The sequence below is a fragment of the Petaurus breviceps genome, unplaced genomic scaffold (assembly GCF_028583685.1).
Source record: "Petaurus breviceps papuanus isolate PSGF00001 unplaced genomic scaffold, PetGlider_PUasm1.0 118, whole genome shotgun sequence".
In the NCBI taxonomy this organism is placed as follows: domain Eukaryota; kingdom Metazoa; phylum Chordata; class Mammalia; order Diprotodontia; family Petauridae; genus Petaurus; species Petaurus breviceps.
In genome coordinates this window covers 16,988,239-17,010,375 of record NW_027185616.1, presented here as the reverse complement: position 1 = coordinate 17,010,375, position 22,137 = coordinate 16,988,239, and the positions used below count along the sequence as shown (strand labels likewise).

General features: G+C 37.8%; 1 protein-coding gene across 9 annotated transcripts in view; it reads left to right on the top strand.

Moving 5' to 3' along the window:
- The window catches only part of SMARCA2 (SWI/SNF related BAF chromatin remodeling complex subunit ATPase 2), a 289,270-nt gene that overhangs the window by 120,844 nt on the left and 146,289 nt on the right, over window positions 1-22,137 (top strand). For all 9 annotated transcript variants that reach the window (XM_069086747.1, XM_069086767.1, XM_069086776.1 and 6 more), the window contains 4 exons: window positions 2,721-2,847; window positions 14,100-14,273; window positions 16,127-16,300; window positions 19,645-19,815. In XM_069086747.1, the coding sequence (XP_068942848.1) occupies window positions 2,721-2,847; window positions 14,100-14,273; window positions 16,127-16,300; window positions 19,645-19,815 (646 nt within the window). The remainder of the gene's footprint in view (window positions 1-2,720; window positions 2,848-14,099; window positions 14,274-16,126; window positions 16,301-19,644; window positions 19,816-22,137) is intronic.

Sequence of the window (22,137 nt, the reverse complement as noted above, 5' to 3'; positions counted from 1 at the left end):
TAGCTTTGTTTTCTGACAGCAACTTCAATCCACTGGCAAGGTTGTAACTTGAAGTCTTTATATGGACTAGGCCCTGCCAGATTTCTACTGTATTGGCATAACCCCCAAGAACCCAGGGTAACTCCCGTGGCATGGGAAGAACCAGAGTTGGACTTTGTTGAGGATCTTATTTTTGCCTTTGCCTTTTTTTATGGGGTGAATGAAAATCTTATTACATCTTTGAAGGCTTTCAGACTGTTGCTGTAGGCGTACTTATTATAACAATGGAAGAAGAGTGCTTTTGTGAGCAAAGAGCTTAAGTTCAGGGGAAAATGAGTCATATTTGTTTGAGAAACTGCTAGATGGCACAGTGGATAGAACACCAGGCCAGAGTCAGGAAAACCTGAGTTCGAATTTAGCTATGTGACTCTGGACAAGTCTCCTAAATCTGTTTGCCTCAGTTTTCTCATCTGTAAAATGAGGTGGAGAAGGAAATGGCAAACCATTGCTGTATCTTTTCTAAGAAAAACCTAAATGAGGTCGTGAAAAGTTAATGAAACTCAACACCACCAACAGCAACATGAACAAAAGATCTCTATAGAACAGCTTTTTGATAGTTCAGTAATATCTTATTTCGATAATCAACTACCTTGTTCTTGGTTGTCATTATAATTGTTAGTTTGGCTTTGGCTGCCCAGCTGTTGTTCATTTGGAAGCATATCAGAGAAGGATTTTTTTCCCCTTCTAATTAGATTGAGGTGCTCATTTTCAATTTTTGCTTACTTCTGAATCTCTTTGTTAATGAAAATGGAAAATGAATGTCCTGGGACATCCTATTTTAGTGTAGTAAAATTAGGACAGTCTTTGATAAATGTGTAATTAACCAAATATGAAAACTCAATATCTGGACATCATAATTTCTCATTTCACTTTGCTTTGGAAAAGGGCATAATCTGCAGCAGGTGAATGAGGATTTAATGGATTTTTTTTCATCATTTAAACTATAGACATGTTTGAAAAGTTGGATGATACAATATTTAAAAGATGTTTCTTTTAACATCAATTCAAGAACAGTTTCTGCTTCCTGTTCTTATGAGAAGTTCTTAATTAGGAAAACTTTTAATTTAATTAGTTAAATATGAGCATGAAAGATTTGTAGTAGTGGTCAACTGACTAGAAACTTAACATCAACTTTGACAATTTAAAAACACGAGTTTAAAATTGATGGTATATGGAAAGAATGTATCAGCAGAGCTCAGTTACAGTGACTGAGGTTCGTATTTAAGATTTGTGAGCATTGTTATGGACATTCTTTCATTTGAATCTCTAAATACGCTTACAAAATTGTGCAAGTGTTATTGTCCTCATTTTACAGGGAAGGAAACCAAAGAGCAGAGAGATAGACAAAATGACTTGTCCAAAGTCACACAGCAAGTAAAAGGTGACTTAAGTGGGCTTGGGGCCTCCTGACTCTGAGCTGACTGTTCTTCTCGAAGCTCTTGCTTGTCCTTCTGCACTGGGAAGGCTTTGAGAACAGGCCTCATCACAGACCAGCAGCCAGTCTGGCTACATATACAAAGAGCGTTCTCAGTGGGCTCCCTGAGTACCCATTACACTACCTTACCAAGGTCTTACCAAGGTGTCATCTACATGGATTGAAACAGCAGAACTTGGAGAGCTGGCTTTAAGTCCTGTGACTGTCATCTGGGCAGCCTCAGCCAGGACACTTAACTTTTCTGCTTCACACTTTCCTCATCTATAAAATAATGATCTTTAAGTTTCCTTCTGTATTGAAATACATAAACTGACAACAATCCCAGGTCCATTAAATATAGATTGTATGGATCTTTGATCTGAATGAATGGTTCAGGTAAATCAAAATAATTGGAGAACATATGATAGATCTGTTAATTTAATTCCTAGTTTATAATGATTGTAGGCCATATCTTACTTCACATTTTACATTTACATACTGGCAATGTATTTCAAATTGTAGGCAAAATGAATATCCATAATGATACTCTTAAACCATTTTCTTAACTGATTAGAACTGGCAAATATGCCTCAAGTTTCATTTTACTTTATTTTATTGATGTTTAGGGTTTTGTTTTTGTTTTATTGTTTATTTTTGCATAAAAATGCCAAACTTTGTCAAGGCATTCAAATTCAGAAAGTGTAGCTGGGAATACACATGCTGAGTCATTTTCTGAGGCCTCAGTGTATGCACATGATTGATTTTAGCCATTTTGCTGTAATGACTGTTGTCAGTGTCTTGTCAAGAGAGTCAGAATGGCCTGGTTACCTGAGGACAGAACCGAAAGTTGGGAATTCTATAGCAACAGCTCTCTACTCTCTCCATATAGCCCTTAGGAAACAGTGAAAAAGAATGGGAAAGTTATATAAAATGTGGATTCAATATAATTTCACCAACATTAAATACCTAAATGCCTGTGATTTCTTCCATAGGAGTATGATAATTTATTACAATGTATAGATTAATCTGAGCTTTTGAAAAAGATATGTGTGGAAACTGTAATGTGGTAACATGTAGATGACATCTCAATACAAATATGTCTTTTCTTGATGTCCTAACTATTGGAAAATCTACTTGGATGTCAGAAAGTGTTTAAGGGTATCAGGAACATATTTTATTCTAAATTTAAATTAGATATTGTTGTTTATCATCTATAGGTAGGTGCTAACTATTTTTTTAACCCCTATTCTGTTTTATTATCTTTTAGACTTCAGGCTCGTATAGCTCACAGAATCCAAGAACTGGAAAATTTGCCAGGCTCTTTGCCACCAGATTTACGAACCAAGGCTACTGTGGAGCTGAAGGCTCTTAGGTTACTGAATTTTCAACGGCAGGTAATGCCTTTCTCACTGAATCTGAAATATAAGAAATAAATATAATTGCTTCATAAAATATGATCTGTGACAATCCTGTAAGCTCATGTGAAATTGTCACAAAATGTAAAGCTTATAAAAAGTTATCATTTGGATTTACTGTAAGTAATCAGAAGTATTAGAGACAAAGTAAACTTAGTTTTCTACTAATTATGTCCCCCTATGCTTTCCAAAAGAGGTATATAAGTGAAGTTTTTGTTGGGTTTGAAGAAGGGAAAGATCATATCTTACTAGAGATCTCTGAAAAGATTTTTCTTCCATCCAATGACATCATAAGAGCAATATTATGGCATGTGATATCTCAGATAAGAAGATGAAATAATTGTGGTAGAACAACGTTTCTTTAGAGGCATAAGAGATTGTCAGAAATTAGTAATGATTATGAATGGGTTTCTTTACATATGTATTATTCTTTTTACTACATTAATGTCTTATAAAATTTTTATAAGAAATACTTGTTACAATCCTTGAGACTGTTCAAGCCTATAATTTGGCTCTTCAAGTACACATGCAGAATAATATTCATTCAGTGAATTAATGATTATAATGGCTAGCATTTATCTGGTTGGTGCTTTAAAGATTTACAAAGCACTTTACAACATTATCTCATTGTATCCTTATACTAACCTGAGAAGTAGGTGCCCTAATGATCCCCATTTTACAGGTGGGGGATCTGAGGCAGACAAAGATTAAGTGAATTGTCTGGGGTTACACAGTTGGGTCTGAGGCTGGATTTGAACTCTGATCTTCCTTACTCTAAGTCCAGTGCTCTGTTCATTGTGCCACCCAACTGCCTTATTACTTATTTTATGTCTCTTTTGTTCCAGTACTTTATAGACTCATAATTTTTTTTTTTAAGCAATCGGGGTTAAGTAACTTGCTCAAGGTTACATGGCCAGTTATTTCTGGGTGTGGTGCTAAGTAGCCACCTGGCTGCCCCTAAGCAATTGGGATTAAGTAACTTGCTCAAGGTTACATGGCCAGGTGTTTCTGGGTGGGTGCTAAGTGTCTGAGCCCAGGATTCGATCCCAGGTCGTCCTGACACTGGGGTGTAATGTAATGCCAAAAGAAAGGCAACTTCTCAGGTTCAAAATACCAGCATAGGTGCTCTCTATTTTATTCAGTGACCAACCAAGAACAGAGAAGATTAAAACATGACATCATTCAAAATACAGCATTTACTAAGTGTGATTAAATAATCTCCAAGGACTACCCCACCCCAGGACCTTCCAATCATTCAATCAATTACAAAGTCTCTGTTCTAAATACTTCTCCACCCCTAGGCTATACCTTAATTAAGTCCACCACAAAGCCCCTCTTCTCAAATGGAGATTATTTTCCAAACATAGGTAAAGTACCTTCATTTGTCAATCACGGAGCACAATAAGGTCAAAAGTTTCCCACCCCTAGGATCACAATTGAATCTACCCCAGAGTTACATCAAGTTTAAACACAGCACTTAATACCCAAATGGAGGTCTTTTCTTCATCTTCACACGAGGCAAGTTCTCAGCAATCTTAGTTCCTGGGGAGACAAGGCTTAGCAAGGCCATAAGATACATTGCCAGTCCCTTCATGAATTTATCCTCTGTCTGTAGAACAGTCCTAGAACCCCTGAACACATTAGCAAAGCCCTCTCCCAGGATTTCTGTAAACATACAACAAGAAAATCCTTCTTCAGGGCTTCTGAACCAACAGAAAGGCTCCCAGACCCCTGCAACAACAGCACTGTCCCTCACCAGTGGACAGTATTCATTCTGTCTGCAGGACAGTCTCCAGACCCCTGCAACAACAGTACTGTCCCTCACCAGTGGACAGTATTCACTCTCTGTCTGCAGGACAGTCTCAGGCCTTCTTAGCGAACAGCCAGGTTCCAGGACTTCTTCAACAAAAGGACAGTCTTTCACCAGTGGACAAATCTGGCAAAATAACATCAAAACAGACAGACAAAGTACCAGCAAAACAGCCATGTCTCCTCAGTCCTTGGCAGCTCAGGGGGCAGGTCTCAAAAGTCCAGGGCAATTCAAAGCGGCCACCAGCAATTCTCTTAGTCTCTCTCTCTCTCCACGAGGTGCAGCTACCAAAAAAGATCTTCCACCTCTCTCTTGTGTCTCCAAATCTACGTCACCAGCTCCTCCCAATTCAGGACTTTCTTTTCACATCAACAAGCCCATCCCACAGGTGGGATTAACAAACTCTGGGTTTTAACACAATCAATTTGAAAACCAAGCCAATACAGGGGAATCTTTAATTGCCATTACTATCACATGGGGCCAGTGCTCTTACTCGCTGTGCTACCTGGCCGCTCCTCATAATTTTTTTTTAACATGATTACTTCTCCTCACTCAGATCTACCACATCATAGAGAGCTAAAATGGCCAAAAACTTGATTACCTCATGGGTAATGACCTCCTTACCTTATGGTACCCACAGGTGAGCTTCTTAGAACTTAGACCGGCTCTTGGATGACAGACACTTGTACAGTCCTTTGTTGGGCCCATACTCCAAGTGTGCTTTCCTTGTTAGTAACTACTAAAGCTTTTAGTCTTGTGGCACAGGCTTCAGTAGCCTGGGACCACATCTATGCAACAGGCAGGTATCAAAGTATGTTTTTAATGTTGGGACAAATGAGTGAAAAACATTTATTAAGTCCAGGTTCTATGTTCAGTGTTGGAGGTATTATATATACATATACATATACATACATATGTGTATACACACCTATACATACACACATATATATATATACATACACATTTGTGTGTATACACACGTGCACACATTTTCTTGTTATTGTTGTTAAAGAGAAATTATTCCTTCCTTCAAGGAGATCATATCCTGTCGGGAAAAAACCACAAATAGGGAAGTGGTGGCCAGAAGTGATGATATCATTGGCTTGATTGCAATAGGAAATGGAGCCAGAGAGAAGCCAATAAGCTACATGCAAGATGGCAGCCAGGTGGCAGAGGATGTTGTTTGGGGGGTGAGATAAAATGTTTAGGTGAAGCATTATATGATGTCTAGGACTAGATAGTAGATGGTGGTAGGCTAAGTGAATTGATTTGCATTCATTCAATCACCCCTCAGTTGGGCTAGAGGCCCTGGGGTGAAGTCTTCAAAGGTGAGTGGATTAACTTCCCCAAAGCCTGGGGGCTGTGGTGTGCTAGTAAACCCTTAATAGCCAGCTCTCAGGGGAAAAAAATGTGCCCATGAAACACTTTTAGATTTAAATTGCATTATTAACATTTTCCCCATCACTTCCTTAAGTCTAGACAACCAACAGAACAATAAATCAAGCTAATTTGTAGCTTTGTCAATTTCCAAGGTGTAAATGCTCACCCTGAAAATTTAACAGTTGGCTATCCACATCTGCTTTAAACTGGCTCTAGTCCTCCTTTGGCTGAAGGTGTGGATATGAAAGACCTAGAGGTTCTGGTCTGGTGTAGAGGGTACTGATCCAGGTGAGGACAAACAGGACAGATGGTCAAATGTCCTGGTTGGATGAATGGATGCCTGGTCTGGTGTCTAGGGTTAGAAGAGCCTTCTTATAATCCCCTTCTTATAAAATTGAGGTTAATAATATATTCTGTATTTGTCAAATTAGTAGCATACTACAGACCAGAAGCAAGCTAAAAATTATTTTGGTCCTGTAGATAGCAGGTTTTTCTCTCCTTTTTGAAAATTTGTTGTTTGAGTTGAGGCTTGAAGGAGAGTAGTCTGAGGAATATAGTTGCTTGCTGATGAAGTAAATGATTGTCCACAGGTTGGACCTAGAAAGAGGACTGGTAGAGCCACCAGTCTGTGAGAAAACACTTTTTTGATGACTTAGATCTGGAAGGACCAAGTTAGGATGAGAGCAGGTTACTTCCACCAAAACCCCACTCTGGTGACTCATTGTACTGTGGGAGGTGACATGTCTTGTTAAAATGCTAAGCTAATAGACCTAAAGCTCTAGCAAGTTTGATGGATCAAAAAAAGCTCCAAATGTATACCAGACAGCAAGAGCCACCTAACACAGGGAGGGAGAGAGGCTTATCACCCGAACATTGGTCCCATGACGTTTTTGCCCATGGCAATCTGTGAACTTAAAAAGAAATCACCCCTTAGTCTTGCTTCTATAGTATCAGTGACAAAAGTGTGGGCAAGGCAGTGTGGAAAGTACTGAGAATCTAACAGTTTTCAGACCCTCTGCTAACACTGATTTGACTGTCAGTGATAACTGTGAGGTCCTTCTGTCATCATCAGTAAAGTAGATAACACTACTGAAGGAAATGAACCACATCCTTACCAGCATTTTCAGCCTAAAAAAAGTCAGAAGATGAAAAAAATGCTGTAGGTAGAGGGAAAAATGACTCACAGGTTTTCTCAGGAGCATAAGTAAAGGAGTTGGCAGGATATTTTTTTATGTATCCAAAAGCAACATAATATATTTTATGAGATACTTGGTCATCTGGCTTGAGGATGAGTGTAAGCAAGCCTATTGCCATGACAATCATTGCAACTCATGTGCCATTACAGAGGATGAAGGGGCAAATATGCTAATGAGAGCCCTGATATGTGTGTTTGGACTTGACCTGCTGACCATTTGGTGGCGTCAATGTGAGAGTGAACACAAGAGAAGAAAGCAAATCTATGTTGAAAAACACAGCTTAGGGGGAAAATAGGTCCAAATATTTATTGCTCAGAAGCCTTGATCTTACACATCATGAATACTTTCTCTGAGAGGAGAGTTGGAAGAACAGGGGCCGTGAGAGTACTGAAGGGCACAGTAGATGAACTGTTACAGATGGAGGCTTCAACATCCTCATCATCAGTGTCATAGTCAGATCACTGTTAGTCACATCACTGATTGATTAAAGCTCGAAAGTAACACAAATTAGAAGACAAAGGTCATACTGCGTGTGATGACGGTAGCACCATCCTGGCGTTTTTAAACAAGCTGTCAATTCTGGAAAATGGCTAAAAGTAAAGACAGTGATTCTGGTGATCACTATGTCTGTGAGAAACTTGGTTGACATGAAGCAGACAGCAAAATGTTGATGATCTTGCCAAGCAGAGAACTCTAGCAGCCAAGGGCAGCACCAGATAGTTCACTTGCTGACATTACAGAGAAGGATGGTGGAAGATAATGAGCAGCATTGCTTCATGAAAGCCAAAAAGCAGTTGAGAAGAGGAACCTGCCAAGTGCTTGGTGGGAGACTCACATTTCCCAAAAGGCATTAAACTTGGGAGGATTAGATTAAACTTGGAGGAAGACCAAAATATTGGAAATGGAAATGATCTCTAAGTGTTTCTAACCTAACCTGTTCTCATCTCTGTTGACAATGGAACTATCACATTTGGAGTCTACCTTCATTATCTCAAGCATTGTGTGAGGAAGGGAGGGGGCATTTAAGAAAATGAAGTTGAGAAGATTGTCTAGAAATGACAGAAGAAATCCATATTGGAGGTAATGCAATTTTAAGGGCCCTCAGGGATCAGTTTGAAAGATATCTCAGAGAAGAGCCTAAGATTGAAAGAGGTCACGTAGTTTGCTTTTATGAAAACAAAACAAAAATGGCTATGGACAAGGTGGCTTTAGCTGCTGACCAATCCTCTGTATGTTCAATGAATGATTACCAGTTGTTAAGCAGAAATGCATTCCTGAGAAGTCCATGCTTCTCCCTGTCATTTATAGGCCTTTTAAGAGAAAAAAGATTCAAATATTAAGGAATTCTATTTTATACAGTGCTGTTGATGGATCTTCAAGGAAGGACTCACCTATGCTGAGATGTCAGAAAAGGTATCATTCCCTAAGATTTTATATGAGGTGCTTGAAGGTTGACACCTTGGCTTTCTTTTGGTAAGATGGTGCATTCTTTAACTTAGCATCTGTAGAAGGCCCTGATTCACCTGAAGCAAGCTGTTCTTCCTTCCATATGATTTGTATCTGTTTGGCCAAATCCTAGGTTTCCATTTGCAAAGAGCAGGCAGAGGGGACTTTTTCAAAGCTCGGAGGGATAGGCTGGAAAGCTTCCCCAGTGGGACAGCTAGGGTGATGGTGGTTCTTGAAACCGTGTCATTGGCTGAATGAACTAGAGCCGTTTGGACTGAAACAAAGAAGACTTAGGGATGTCATTGTAACTATCAAATATTTGAAGGGCTGTCATGTGGAATAGGGAGTAGACTTGGTTGTCTTTGGTCCCAGAGAGAGAAATTAGGTAAGAGCAGTGGGGTAGAAATTTCAAAGAGGCAGAGTTAGGATTAAATAAAGGGAAAACTTCATAACAGTTAGAGCTATTGGAACTTGAAACTGAGTTTCTTGGGAGGGAATGACTTTCTACCTCACTGAGGGCTTTAAGATTATTTGTTGGTTATATTATGGAGGGGATTCTTGTTCATTTATGAGTTGATAAGAAAGACTTCTGGGCTCCCTTCTAGCTCTAAGATTTTCTAAGTCTTTTCAGTCACTGAATGACAGAGAGGCACCATTCCATCATTTGTCAAATAGACTGAATCCAACCTATATTCCATAACACTTAACACCACCTTACCTTTCTTGTTTTATTTCATACTATTGCTGTTCATGCACTATGTGCTCCAGCAGGACTGAACCACCCTCTTCCCCACATCCACAGCATCTCTTTACTGCACTTGTAATATCAACCCTTTCCTCCTTCACCTGTTTAATTCCTGTCTATCCTTTAAAGTTAACTTAATTGGCAGCTCCTCTATGAAGCATTCCTCAGTCTCCCCATTAATTATAACCTTTTTCCTGCTACGACTGCATAAACTTGTTTCGCATTCAGTGTACCTAATCACATAATACTGTGCATTACAAATATCTGTATTAGTTTCTTATTACCCAATTAGATTATATCTCCCCCAACTTATAGTCAGTAAGCCCTTATTAAACATTTACCAAGTGCCAGGCATTGAACCAAAAGCTAGGGGTCCAAGGAAAGGCGAAGGACAGTCCTGGCTCTTAAGGAACTAGTAGTCAAAGTACTCTGTACACAGTTGTTGCTTCGTAAGTGCATGTTGAATGAGTGAATGATGTGTCCTTGTCTTGGGTACCAATACAATCAAGAGAAAGAAATGGGCAGCCTTTTCCAGAAGAATTTTCTTCTTCATATTCACATAGCTGACTGAGGTGCAAAGAATATGAGGTCATTCTGCACGCCTCGTTTGTTGACTTCAAAAGAACATTGCCCTAAGTAGAACAAAATACAGCTTTAAAATACAGCTCCCCTTAAAATGAGGCTCCCCTTGAGCCTGAAGCCCTCAAAGATTTCATGACAGAGATAGCTGAGAAAAATGACTGTTCAAAGACCAGCTGAAGACAAACATTAAGCACAGCATCTGCCAAGGGGATGTGCCTCTCTGCAGCGCTAATGGTGTCATGGAGGATGTCCTGCACTCTGTCCAAAAAGAAAAACAAGTCGCCATAGACAGAAAGAGCCTCCGATTATTCAAGTAGGCAGATAATACTGTGTGAATCCTGTGAAATCTCAGAATACAAGAAAGTCTTCTCTATGAAGTGCAAAGTAACTGGCCTGACTGCCAAAACTGGAAAAAAAAAAACCGCACTGGATGATAAGTTCATGTTGCTCAGATTATGTATTTAGATTGGTTTCTCATTTAGTTCATTAGTACTTATATCTCTAGTAAGCACTGTAGAGAAAGAGCAAGCCAGGCCCAGACTTGAATAGAAGAGGGAGGAAGATCAAGCTAGATTTAGGAAATCACTCCTTTTCAGTGATCCCAACCTGTTTGCTGCCATGAAGGCTCATATTTGAATCACTAAGATTATCCTAGTGATGCTGTCTGACTGTGAATCGTGGAATGCCACCAGAAATAAAAATTGTAGGTTACCTAAAGGGCAATGGGAAGCTGTGTGGTAAGTAAGGGACGACTTATATATGACAAGGAGTAATCAGAAATGTTTATAACCAGAACAAGAAGGTGCTTCCAGGCACAGATGGACAAGCTAGGGCTGCCCTATACATACAGAACATTAAAAAAAAAGAAGGCCACAACCATATTAGCTGAAGACTTTATAGAGGCTGTGATTCAGTGGATGGAGTGCTGAGCTTGGAGTCGGGAAGACTCATCTTCCTGAATTCAGATCTGGCCTCATACACTTACTAGTTGTGTGACTCTGGGCAAGTCACTTAACCTTGTTTTCCTCAGTTTCCTTATCTGTAAAATGAGTTGGAGAAGGAAATGGCAAACCACTCCAGGATCTCTGCCAGGAAAACTCCAAATTGCATTGCAAAAAATCAGACACATCCGAAATGACTGGGCAACAACTTAGAAAGAAATGGACAAGAATTATATAGGTTTAGGAAACTTGGAAGGGAGGATTTGGGATGAGATCACTGATTCGTGTAAACATCAATGTAAGATATATTTTATTTATTTGTTTTTTGGGGGTAAGTTTTGGTGCATAGTATATGCCAGTTTCTGCCCAAAGTAAACTGGTCAATTTTGCCAGTGGTTGCCTTACTGAACAATGGAAATGGGCATTGTTGGTCCAATTTTTTTTTCTTTGTTAAGATTTCCTAGTATGATAAATGAATTATTAATGATTGGGAAGTATTTCAGAGTTATGGAATTGCATAACTTGGCATGTCTGAGGCTATGACTAAAATCATAAGCATATCCAACTTTGAATGGGATCTCTGTGGTCTTTAGGTTGTGTTGTAATATTTGGATCTTGAACACCACTGCCAGGCTAAACTTCTGTAGGCCTAAATTTGGTTATTTCATGCCTTAAATTCTTCAGGGAATCTCTGCTGCCTACTTAGTACAACTCAAACTTCTTTTTCCTCTTGGCATTCAAGGCCTTCCACAGTCTCGTACCATTCTGTCTTTATAGATTAATCTCATAATATTTGCTGCTATATACTCTGTGCTATAATCACACTGAGCAGTTTATCTTTCTACAGCTTGTACTTCCTGGTTCTATGCCATTGGTCACCATATTTCCTGTATCTGAAATGCTCATCTCCCTCTCTGTCTGTTGAAATCATGCCCATCCTTTAAAGCTTAGTTTAAATACAGTCTCCTTTTGGGAACCTTTTCCTGCAGTCTTTCTTCTGATAATATATTACTGTTCTTGGACCTCACATAGCATTTTTCACCTCTTTTAAAACATGTATATATTATTTTATATTATATTTATTTGTATAGGTATTATATTCCTACTATTAAGCTTCCCACTTTATGAGGGCAGGGGCAATGTCTCATCAAAATGGTGTCTATCCTTCAATACAAGCACTGTGCTCTGCATTAGGTAGGTGTCCAATAAAGGTTTGTTGAACTGAATTGTTGAAAATTGACATAGTTAATCTAGTGGTACGTTGATTTTATCTTCTTATAGTTTTTGTTGTTGTTGTATTAAATAGATGTAAGTTTGAGGACATTAAAGCTACCAAGCGGTTTTAAAAATTGAAAAAAAAAGTATTTTCAAGTCCATTTCCTCTTTCCTGTGTTAATTTTATTATTTGTACATCATAAACATAAGATAAAACTTTAGTGAATTGATAAATGTTAACCAATGTGTCATAGTTGGTGACTTTTAAGGCTAGCTTCAGTTTGGGCTATATAATTTTGTTTGCCATTTAGTTTTCATCTGATTTTCTTGGTTTAATATTTTTTTGAGAATTTTGCTACCTGTACTTACTAGAACTAAATTAAAGTTAGATAGTTTTTATTGATTGGTTGGTTGTTGTCCTTCATTCTCAAAGAGGACCAAAAATGACATCACTATGTCAGAGTCAAGTTATAGTGTGTTCAACTGTGACTGATCAGACCCATAGGATGAGCTCAGAATGCTCTACCACAGGTCGGGCACAAATAGTCCATGTGGACATTTGGGGTGGATTCTCTAAATCTGCACATCCCGCATTTCCTTTGAGCTGTTTCTATTCTGCTCATAGAGCACAGCACCTTCTCTGATGTGGGGACGCCATGCTCAGCGGTCCTGTGCTAGTGTCTCCCATGTCAGGCAATCAATTCCAAAGTTCTTCACAGAGAACTTGAGAGCGCCCTTGCATTGCTTCTTCTGACCACCATATGAGAACTTATTAAATTTAATCTTGTTTCCAGGTCATCTGATAGGAAAATATATATTATATGCTTAATAATCAGTAAGATTCATAATAATCCTTATAACTAATAATATAAACTTTCAATCACAAAAGATATCACTATATATGTGTATATATACATATATACACATTGTATGTGTGTGTGTGTGTGTACACACATAAATACATATATAAATACCCCAACCCCCAGGGCTTTGGATAGTACCTGACACATATGTGCTTAATAAATGTGTGTTGACATATATACATAATTATATATTATATATAGCACATGCATATATGTGTATATGTAGAGTTGCTTTAACCTATAACCAAAACCTCCATTCTCTGTAAATAAACCATTAATAGATTATATTAAGTATCTGTTAATATGCCACAACATGAAATGAAAATGTTTTTGTCACATCATAGCATTACTGAAGTCAATCCATAGTCCTAAAAAAAGAGAATTTTTTAATTTTAAATGAAAAGCAAAGCAAGACTCAATAGAAATAAATCAACATTTAAAATATGGAAGGTGATCACTTATCTTTTTTTACATTAATTAAATTAAAATTAGCAAAAAATTATTAAATCTGGTTTGTGTGCAAGGCACAGTGCTTAATACAGATGGGATACCGGGAAGAAAAACACCACCATCCCAGCTTTGAGGAGCTTACCTTCTCATGGTGAGAGGGAAATGGAACAGGCACCTAAATACACATGATACAAGGCAGATGATGATAAGGAACCGTTTAGCCACTGTGCTACAAGAATTATGAAGAGAGAGGTGTCAATTTCAAATGAGGTAATCAGAGAAGACAATTTCATTTTATGGTTATTTTTAATGACTTATGGACCTTTACCAGAAGAAAAATTTTATTAACTTTGAAAATATAATTTAATTTTAGTTTTTTAATATAGGTTTTTTTCTTACTTGTCTCTGAGGGTTAATAAAGTTTGTAGAAACCTTAGCGAAGGCCAAACACACTGAAAAAACTCATTGAAAGTACATTCTGTTCCATGTAAAAGACAAATATTAATAGCTTAAAACTTCACTAAAACTTTGGGGCCATCTTGTATTTAAGGTCAAAGCCTTCAACCTTCCATTTAAGGGATGTTGTCTTTTTTCTCTTGACAGTTAAGACAAGAAGTAGTAGCTTGTATGCGTCGAGACACAACCTTAGAGACTGCCCTGAACTCCAAAGCGTACAAGCGCAGCAAGAGGCAAACGCTGAGGGAAGCCCGCATGACGGAAAAGCTTGAAAAACAACAGAAGATTGAACAGGAGAGGAAGCGCAGGCAGAAGCACCAGGTAGTCTAACATACCTTTCTCTTCCTTGGCATCTGTTTTTAACAGGAATCCAATTGACAAGAAAGGAAATAGTTCAAAGTTGCTTATGGCCATAATCCCTTGCTGTAATATATTCATGTGTACATGGTGAGGACCATACAGATGAAGGAACTGCATTAAGCCTTAGAGATTACAAAGCTTAACTCTATCATTTTATGTAAGAGGAAACTGAGATCCAAAGAGATGAAGCAGTAAAACCTTGACCAAATCCCAGGTTGCTGGACTTTTCAGTCCAGTATTCTTCTTGCCCCTGCACCTCGGGAGGCAGTAGAATATTTAGAGGTTGTCTCCTGAAACATGTTTGTGATCATGGGCAGTCCATTAATGGGAGGAGAGGAGCAGGAGATTGTCAGATGGGGTTAAATGTTACTTTTATAATAAATACAAATGTGTTATGACTGGGACCACAGTCAGTTTCTGAATCAAATTAGAAGCTTTAAATGGACTAATTAAAAAAAACCAACTAACTATGACTATACTAGTATATGTTTTGACATACTGTATACAATAATATTTTAGGTTATGTAATGATTCTATTTTTTTTCTCTATTATAGAAAACTCCACTGTAAAGTGTTTGGTTAATTTTGATTAATCTGCTGTCTAGTTTTAAGATATTTTAATCATATTTAAATAAGACAGGGACTGTACCTATGCATACCCTAACATAAGGAACACTTCTTTGGAATGATCTCAGAGACCTGCCAGAGGACTGAGGGGTTAAGTGACTTGCAGAGGCAAGTCTTGAACCCAGGTTTTCTTGGCTCAAGGCCAATTCTCTTTCCATCCTGCCATGCCTGATTTTGTAATAGGATAGTTTTTTTCCAAATTTATTTTTTCAATTGTATTTTCAAATGTTTTGTGTATGCTATGTTTAGATCCATAAATACACTCCCTATCACTCTTTAATACTTTAAATATCTTGGATATTATTGTTTTGAGCATTCCCTGTACCAATATAGACTGCAACTCCATACCTTAATGCATGTTAGTCTTGACTTGTGGACAAAAACAACCGTTTCCCTAGTGGCTACCCTCTTGTGAGGAGCACCTCTCAGTTGATCAATACGCGAAACATTTTCAGGTTACACCTGTACTCCACTGGTGCAGGTATTTACCATGATGCAACATTATCAGAGGAGACATTTAGTGGACAATTTCATCCCCTTTAAAAAAATTCAATGGAGGTATTCAAAAGTTGTTAGTGTGGTATGTGGGTAGAAAGTTTATCTTGAGTCAGGAGGACTTGGGATCCAGACTGACTTCTGCCAAATCTTGACTACAACCTTAATGTTTTAGTAATTAGTGAGTCGCTCGCTAAGGTAAAGAATGTAGGTTACAGGGAGGTTCTGTCTGGCATTGTTTAAGCAGCTGCTCACAAGATGTGTCCTGCACTTATGAAATCACAGATCTGGTAAAATTTAAAGTGAGGGTATTTTAGTAGATGTGTTATGTATGGTCATTTTTATATTAACATAAGAGGTTATCATTTAACATTTCAGTGGATACAATTCTATTTTGTCAGCCTCATTTAGAACAATTAATCGAACCTATTAGTATCACTACATCTTAGCCCTGGTATGGCTTAATGGCTTCTTCTCCATAGGCATATTTATGAATGATTCTTCAGGGACAGCCTTCCCATGGATGATACTTTGGAAAACTCTCCAATTAAAACTAGATATACTTTGGCTTTTATGACGTGCATTAAAATTTTTCATTCCTGTTAAATTTGCTTTGAAAGTTCCTTTTGAAACATTAAAACCTCATTATGCATCTGGAGACTGGTTTTAATTATGCTTTTCAATGATCTTAGGAATACCTGAACAGCATTTTGCAACATGCGAAAGATTTTAAGGAGTACCACCGGTCAGTGGCTGGGAAAATTCAGAAACTTTCTAAAGCAGTGGCAACTTGGCATGCTAACACTGAACGGGAGCAGAAGAAAGAAACAGAACGCATCGAGAAGGAAAGAATGAGAAGGCTGATGGTAAGAGGCACACTTGCTGAAATCTGCTACAATTGGGTTTGTTGCTCTGTAACTGAGGCCCAGGAACTTGTTTTTAAAACTGTTTTTCAACACAATTGTTTTCTTTTGCAATTTGATGCATTTTGTTTTAAAACTTAATTCCGAGAAGGGATCCATAGGCTTCACCAGATGCCAGAAGGGTCTATGACACACAGAAAGGTTGAAAACCCTTCCTCTATGAGTTTAATAATGAACATATGGTAGTTGACAACTGTTATGTCCCACACTTTAATAGCACACACATTTGAGTAGTACAGATTTTGCTAGATCCCAGAATTAGCATTATTCAAATCTCAGTTATAAATATAAAGCAGTGTACTATACTGTATTATTTTGATAGTCAAATAAGGAAGCGCAGAAAGTCCTTTTGAGATTAAAAATAAAGGTTTGTTGGTTTTTTTTAAGCTATCTGAAGACTGGGAACAGAAACTATTTCAAATGGTATGGGGGAAGCAGCTCTGGATTTGGAACCAGAAGACTGGGTTCAAATTCTGCCTCAGCCTCTTTGAGTCAGAACAAGTTGCATAACATCTCTGGGCCCAAATCCCTCATCTTTAAAATGAAAGGGTTGAAATAGATGATTTCTGAGGTCCCTTCCAGATCCAAATCTATGAAACAGCTCAGTCTCTCTCCTTAGAGAAAAGGCTCTTTCTGAAAATCCTCCAATACTTATTAACCTAATTCCCTAGTTTTTTTTCAGGTGGTTTTTTTTTAAAAGCTCACCATTAGAATGCTATTTCTTTCCTGTACCTTGGATATGGTTCCAAGAATCATTTAACATCTTCCTTTAAAAAAAAAAACTTACTCATTACAATTGGGAGATGAAATCTGTGCCAACCCATTTGTATACTTTATAGACTAGAGTGGGACTTTAAAGATCAGCTCCTCAGCTGAGTGGTACATTGTACCCCCGGGAGGCAGGACCCTGGGCAGGTCCCTTCATCTGTCTGCCTCAGTTTTGTCATCTGTGAAATGGAGGTAATTATAGCACTTTTCTCCCAGGATTAAGTGAGATAATATTTGTAAAGCATTTTGCACACCTTAACGTACTATGTAGCTATTATTGTTGTTGCTGTTATTGTTGTCATTTTGTCCTGCACAACTTATTTTATAGATGAAGCAACTGAGGGCAGAGAAGTTAAGTGACTTGTCCAGGGTGGTAAGGTAGTCAGTAGCAGAGTTGGGATGGGCCCTCTGACATAGACCATCTAACACTCTCTCCGCTTTATTTTTGGCAGACATTTCTTTTCAAAGGAAGAAGATGTGCTCATCGTTCTAATGAGTTTCTGTATGTTTGTCTTTTCTGTAATCAACCTTAGATCACAACTTGGATTTTTAAAAAATACCCACCTCACAGCACAAATGGGAGTGGGCAGAGTGGGGTATGGGGGTGTGTATAAGGCATAATGATAGAAGATCCAAAGAACATTCTAGGGAATAACGACTGGATAGAAGAAGACAATATTGTTAACTTCAGTCATTCATGAAAAACCCTGAACACAGGGTTTGTGTTTCTGGTTTTACTCATCTTGTCGTTAGAGCAAGAAAATGTCACGTACCTAAGTCATAGTGGGGCTACTTCCAGTTCTAATCCTGATCTTGAACAGTCCATACCAAATATATCCCCTTTCCTAGTGGCTAATACTATAAACTACTGTGGTTTTTTTTTCCTGCATTTTAATTTAATTAAATTTTTTTTTTGCTACTTTAGTAACCCATTGCATAGACACTAATGAGTAGGCAATTGCAAATCAATTATATAATGTAATTCATTGATAACAAAAAACCTTCAGTTTTGTGGTTTGTTTGTTTTTAAAATTAGATCAGCCATAACTGAAAAGTAATTAGAGTTATCATGCCTCTATCTTCAATTTACACTCACTCTGGGCAGGTAACATTTTATGCTGAATAATGATACTGCTTTTGCATTGGTGAACACTAGGGAGATGCCCCAAGTTTTCCATCTTAAGGTTACTCCACGATGGATCTGACTTCTAGTCTGGAACTTCCTCTTGGCATGCCTTGAGTGTTTTCATTTAAAATCTTACCTTTTTTAAGTTGGGAGGCAATGTAAGGAAGGAGTGATAAGAAATAACGAGTATTATTTTGATGACTACTAGATAAATGAGCGGTCTCAAACTCTTTGAAAATATTGCCCAATCTAGAATTGTCCTGCAATTTCTAATGCAGGTATTTAATCTATGAATATTCTTGTAAGTATGTTATTAACCAAGTGAGGTTCACTCTCAGTATAGTCATGCCAAATCTTTTCTAGGTAATGAATTGCTAATTCGGGTCCATTTCAGTAATCAAATTTTTTGGGGAAAAGAGTAGTACTTCCAACGGCTGAAACTTTTGCAACAACTTTTGTTGTTGCTGTTTGCTGACAAATTATTTTTTAGGTACATGGGTGAAATATACTCACTTGGAACATTTGGAGCCAGCAAAATTCACACATTTCCACAAGCCACCAAGTTTCCTATTATCCAGAAAACTTGATATTCCGGAAGAGTTTAAATGAGCTGTTCACAAATAGTTTTATTTTGTTAATGAGATTAATTTTCTTTTTTAAAGCAATTGGGGTTAACTAACTTGCTCAAGGTTACATGGCCAGTTATTTCTGGGTGTGGTGCTGAGTATCTGAGCCCGGATTTGATCCAGGTTATCCCGATACTGGAGCCAGTTTACTTGCTGAGCCACCTGGCTGCCCCTGAGCAATTGGGGTTAAGTAACTTGCTCAAGGTTACATGGCCAGGTGTTTCTGGATGGGTGCTAAGTGTTGGAGCCCGGATTTGATCCCCAGGCCTTCCTGACGCTGGAGCCGGTGCTCTTACTCGCTGTGCTACCTGGCCGCCCAATGAGATTAAATTTTATAGATTTATGTAGCAAAAAAAGTATTGATTGTTTTCTTAAAGAGTTTTATACAGTCAACATATTCATACATTTATATATTATTTCTATGATCAAATATATAATTTATGTATCATTTCTTCACATTATATTGGTATAATCCTGTGGCCTGACAGTTGGAAAGAGCCCGAGATTTTGAGGCAAAGACATAGTTCTAGGTCTGCTGCTTTACTGGGTGTTTGAGCTTCAGGAAGTCAGGTGTTCAGCTCCCTCATCTGTAACATTAGGGGCCTCTTACTAGATAATCCTTCTGGTTTTGTCCAATCTATTGCAAGTGTATGTTTACATAGTTCCAGGCTTCAGAAACTTCTGTATCTTTGTAAGAGTAACTTGACATCAGAAAGTAGAGTTCTCTGTAATATTCTACATAAAGGATATTTTTATTACCCTGAAAGGCTGAAGATGAAGAAGGCTACCGAAAACTGATTGATCAGAAGAAAGATAGGCGCTTAGCTTACCTTTTACAACAGACCGATGAATATGTGGCTAACCTGACGAACCTAGTATGGGAACACAAGCAAGCACAAGCAGCCAAAGAAAAGAAAAAGAAAAGACGGAGGAAGAAGGTAAGTCAGTTGGAGATTTATAAAACTTTTTAGTATATGCTATACACAGCCATGCACGATATTTATTTTTAATATCTATACTAGTTAATTAGAAAAAAATTAAATTAATATCCTGATTGTGTTGTTTGGAGATTAGACAAAGTAACGCCCCAGGTTGGGGAGGAATGGGGAGGAGCTGATGTACCACACTGTAAAAATCAGCACATGTTTCCAGCATATAAAATGAATGACTGTGTGGAAGTCACACAGCACTTTGTTCTAGACTTCCAGAATGGGCTCGGGATGTGTATTTTATAATAGAATTACACATAATGGTGTCTTGTCCCTCTGTTAGTCTGTGACGTCTAGGAAGGCAGTGATCCTAGGCTATATAGATGCTGTATCTCTCCCAGCACCTAGATGGGTGCTCTTACAGTGAATGACTCAAAGAAATGGGAAACATAGGATGTAGAGAATTAGGTAGACAGTCCACATAAAAGAGGTGGAAAAGAAACCAAAAAGATAGCTTTATGCCAATTTAGTGATGAAATACTTTGAGTTAGGAAACATGATTGGAAAATGGGTCGAAGGCAACCTAAGGATAATATTTTTGGTTCAGGCTCTGGAATTAGATTTTATTTGGCAAAGCCCAGAATAAATAAGTATTCTATTTTACAACAGATAAAGATTCACTAGCTTTTGCAACTTTATTCCCTTGCCACTACAACTATAGGTTGTTGGGTGTTGTTAGAAGATGCCTGTGATGCTAACTGATCTTGCAACAATAAGATAAAAAACCCTCAGTAGATTATTATGTAAAAGTATATACTTATTACCCTGATAGTCTAAAGATGATTGGGGAAAAAAAGGAATTTTTTTGAACCTTCACTGCCTACTGAATATTTCCATGGGAATTATGACTGGTACTATTCCTAGTCACTCATTATATCTAAACTGACATTCTAAAACTTCCCACTAAACCTGTTTCTTCTTCTGACATTTATATTTCTCTTTCTCTCTTTTTTTCCTGTTGATGTCAACATCATCTTTCCAGGACTCCAAGTTTGTAAGCTTGGAATTATCTTTGATTCTTCCCTTTCCTCTGAATCTAGCCAGTTGCCAAATCATATTCATTCTATGTCTTTAATCTATCTCATCTTATCCACTCCCACTGCGACCATTGTTTTCAGTTCTCATTTGGACATTAGACAAAGTAATGCCCCAGGTTGGGGAGGAATGGGGAAGAGCTGTTGTACCACACCGTAAAAATCCAGCACACATTTCCAGCATATAAAATGAGTGATTGGGTAGAAGCCACACAGCACTTTGTTCTAGCCTTCTAGAATGTACTCAGTATGTGTATTTTATTATAGAATTATAATAAATATAATTATAATAAAATTGTGTAATTATATAATGTGATCATATAAATATAATAGAATTTTAATAGAATATATATGCTATTATAATAGAATATTTATGTCTTATCCCTCTATTAGGCTGTGACCTCTAGGAAGGCAGTGATCCTATGTTATATCTGACTGGATCATTGTGATGGCCTCCTGACTAGCCTTCCTGACTCTAGTCTCTGCCTTACAGTACTCTCTCATTAAAAAATTCCTTGTGCATTTTTCCAATCAAGTCACTTCCCTTTGTGAAAATCTTCAGCAGTTCCTTTTATTATTAAATAAAATATACAATTCTGATTTTGGCATTCATGTCCTTCCATAGTTTGGCTCCAGTCTCATCTTACACAGTTTCCCTTCAGCTTTTTTGATGTCCAGCCAAACTATTGTCTGCTCTCGATTCACTCACTCTCTCCCATCTCTCTGCCTTTGTTCATGCTATCTCCTATACCCCAAATGGATTTTCCCTTCCATTACCCTCTATGGAAATCCCTCCCTTTAAGGCAATCATATTTTTTTATTACAACATGTTTGAAAATGCTTGTTTTATTCCATAAATGAATGAATGAATAAATAGATAATTTTTTAAAATGAATCTCCCCCTTTAAGGTCCCCAGCAAACAAGACCTCCTCTTTCATGAAGACTTATCTTACCTTTCCCTCCTGTGAGAATGCCCTTCCCTTCTCACCTTTCTCTTAGTATTTTAAATGAACTTTTGTTTTCACCTATCATGTATAACCATGAATCAGTGATTTGGGTAGATATCATTTCTTCCTTATTAGAGCATAAACTCCTTGAGATCAGTGTTTGTGTCCTAAATATCTTCTTATTCCCATTGCTTACATTTTACTCATAGTAAATAAATGTTTGTTGAATTGAATTGAATTTTTTGGTTGGACACCAAGACCTGGAATGAGCCAATTTTCACATCAGGAG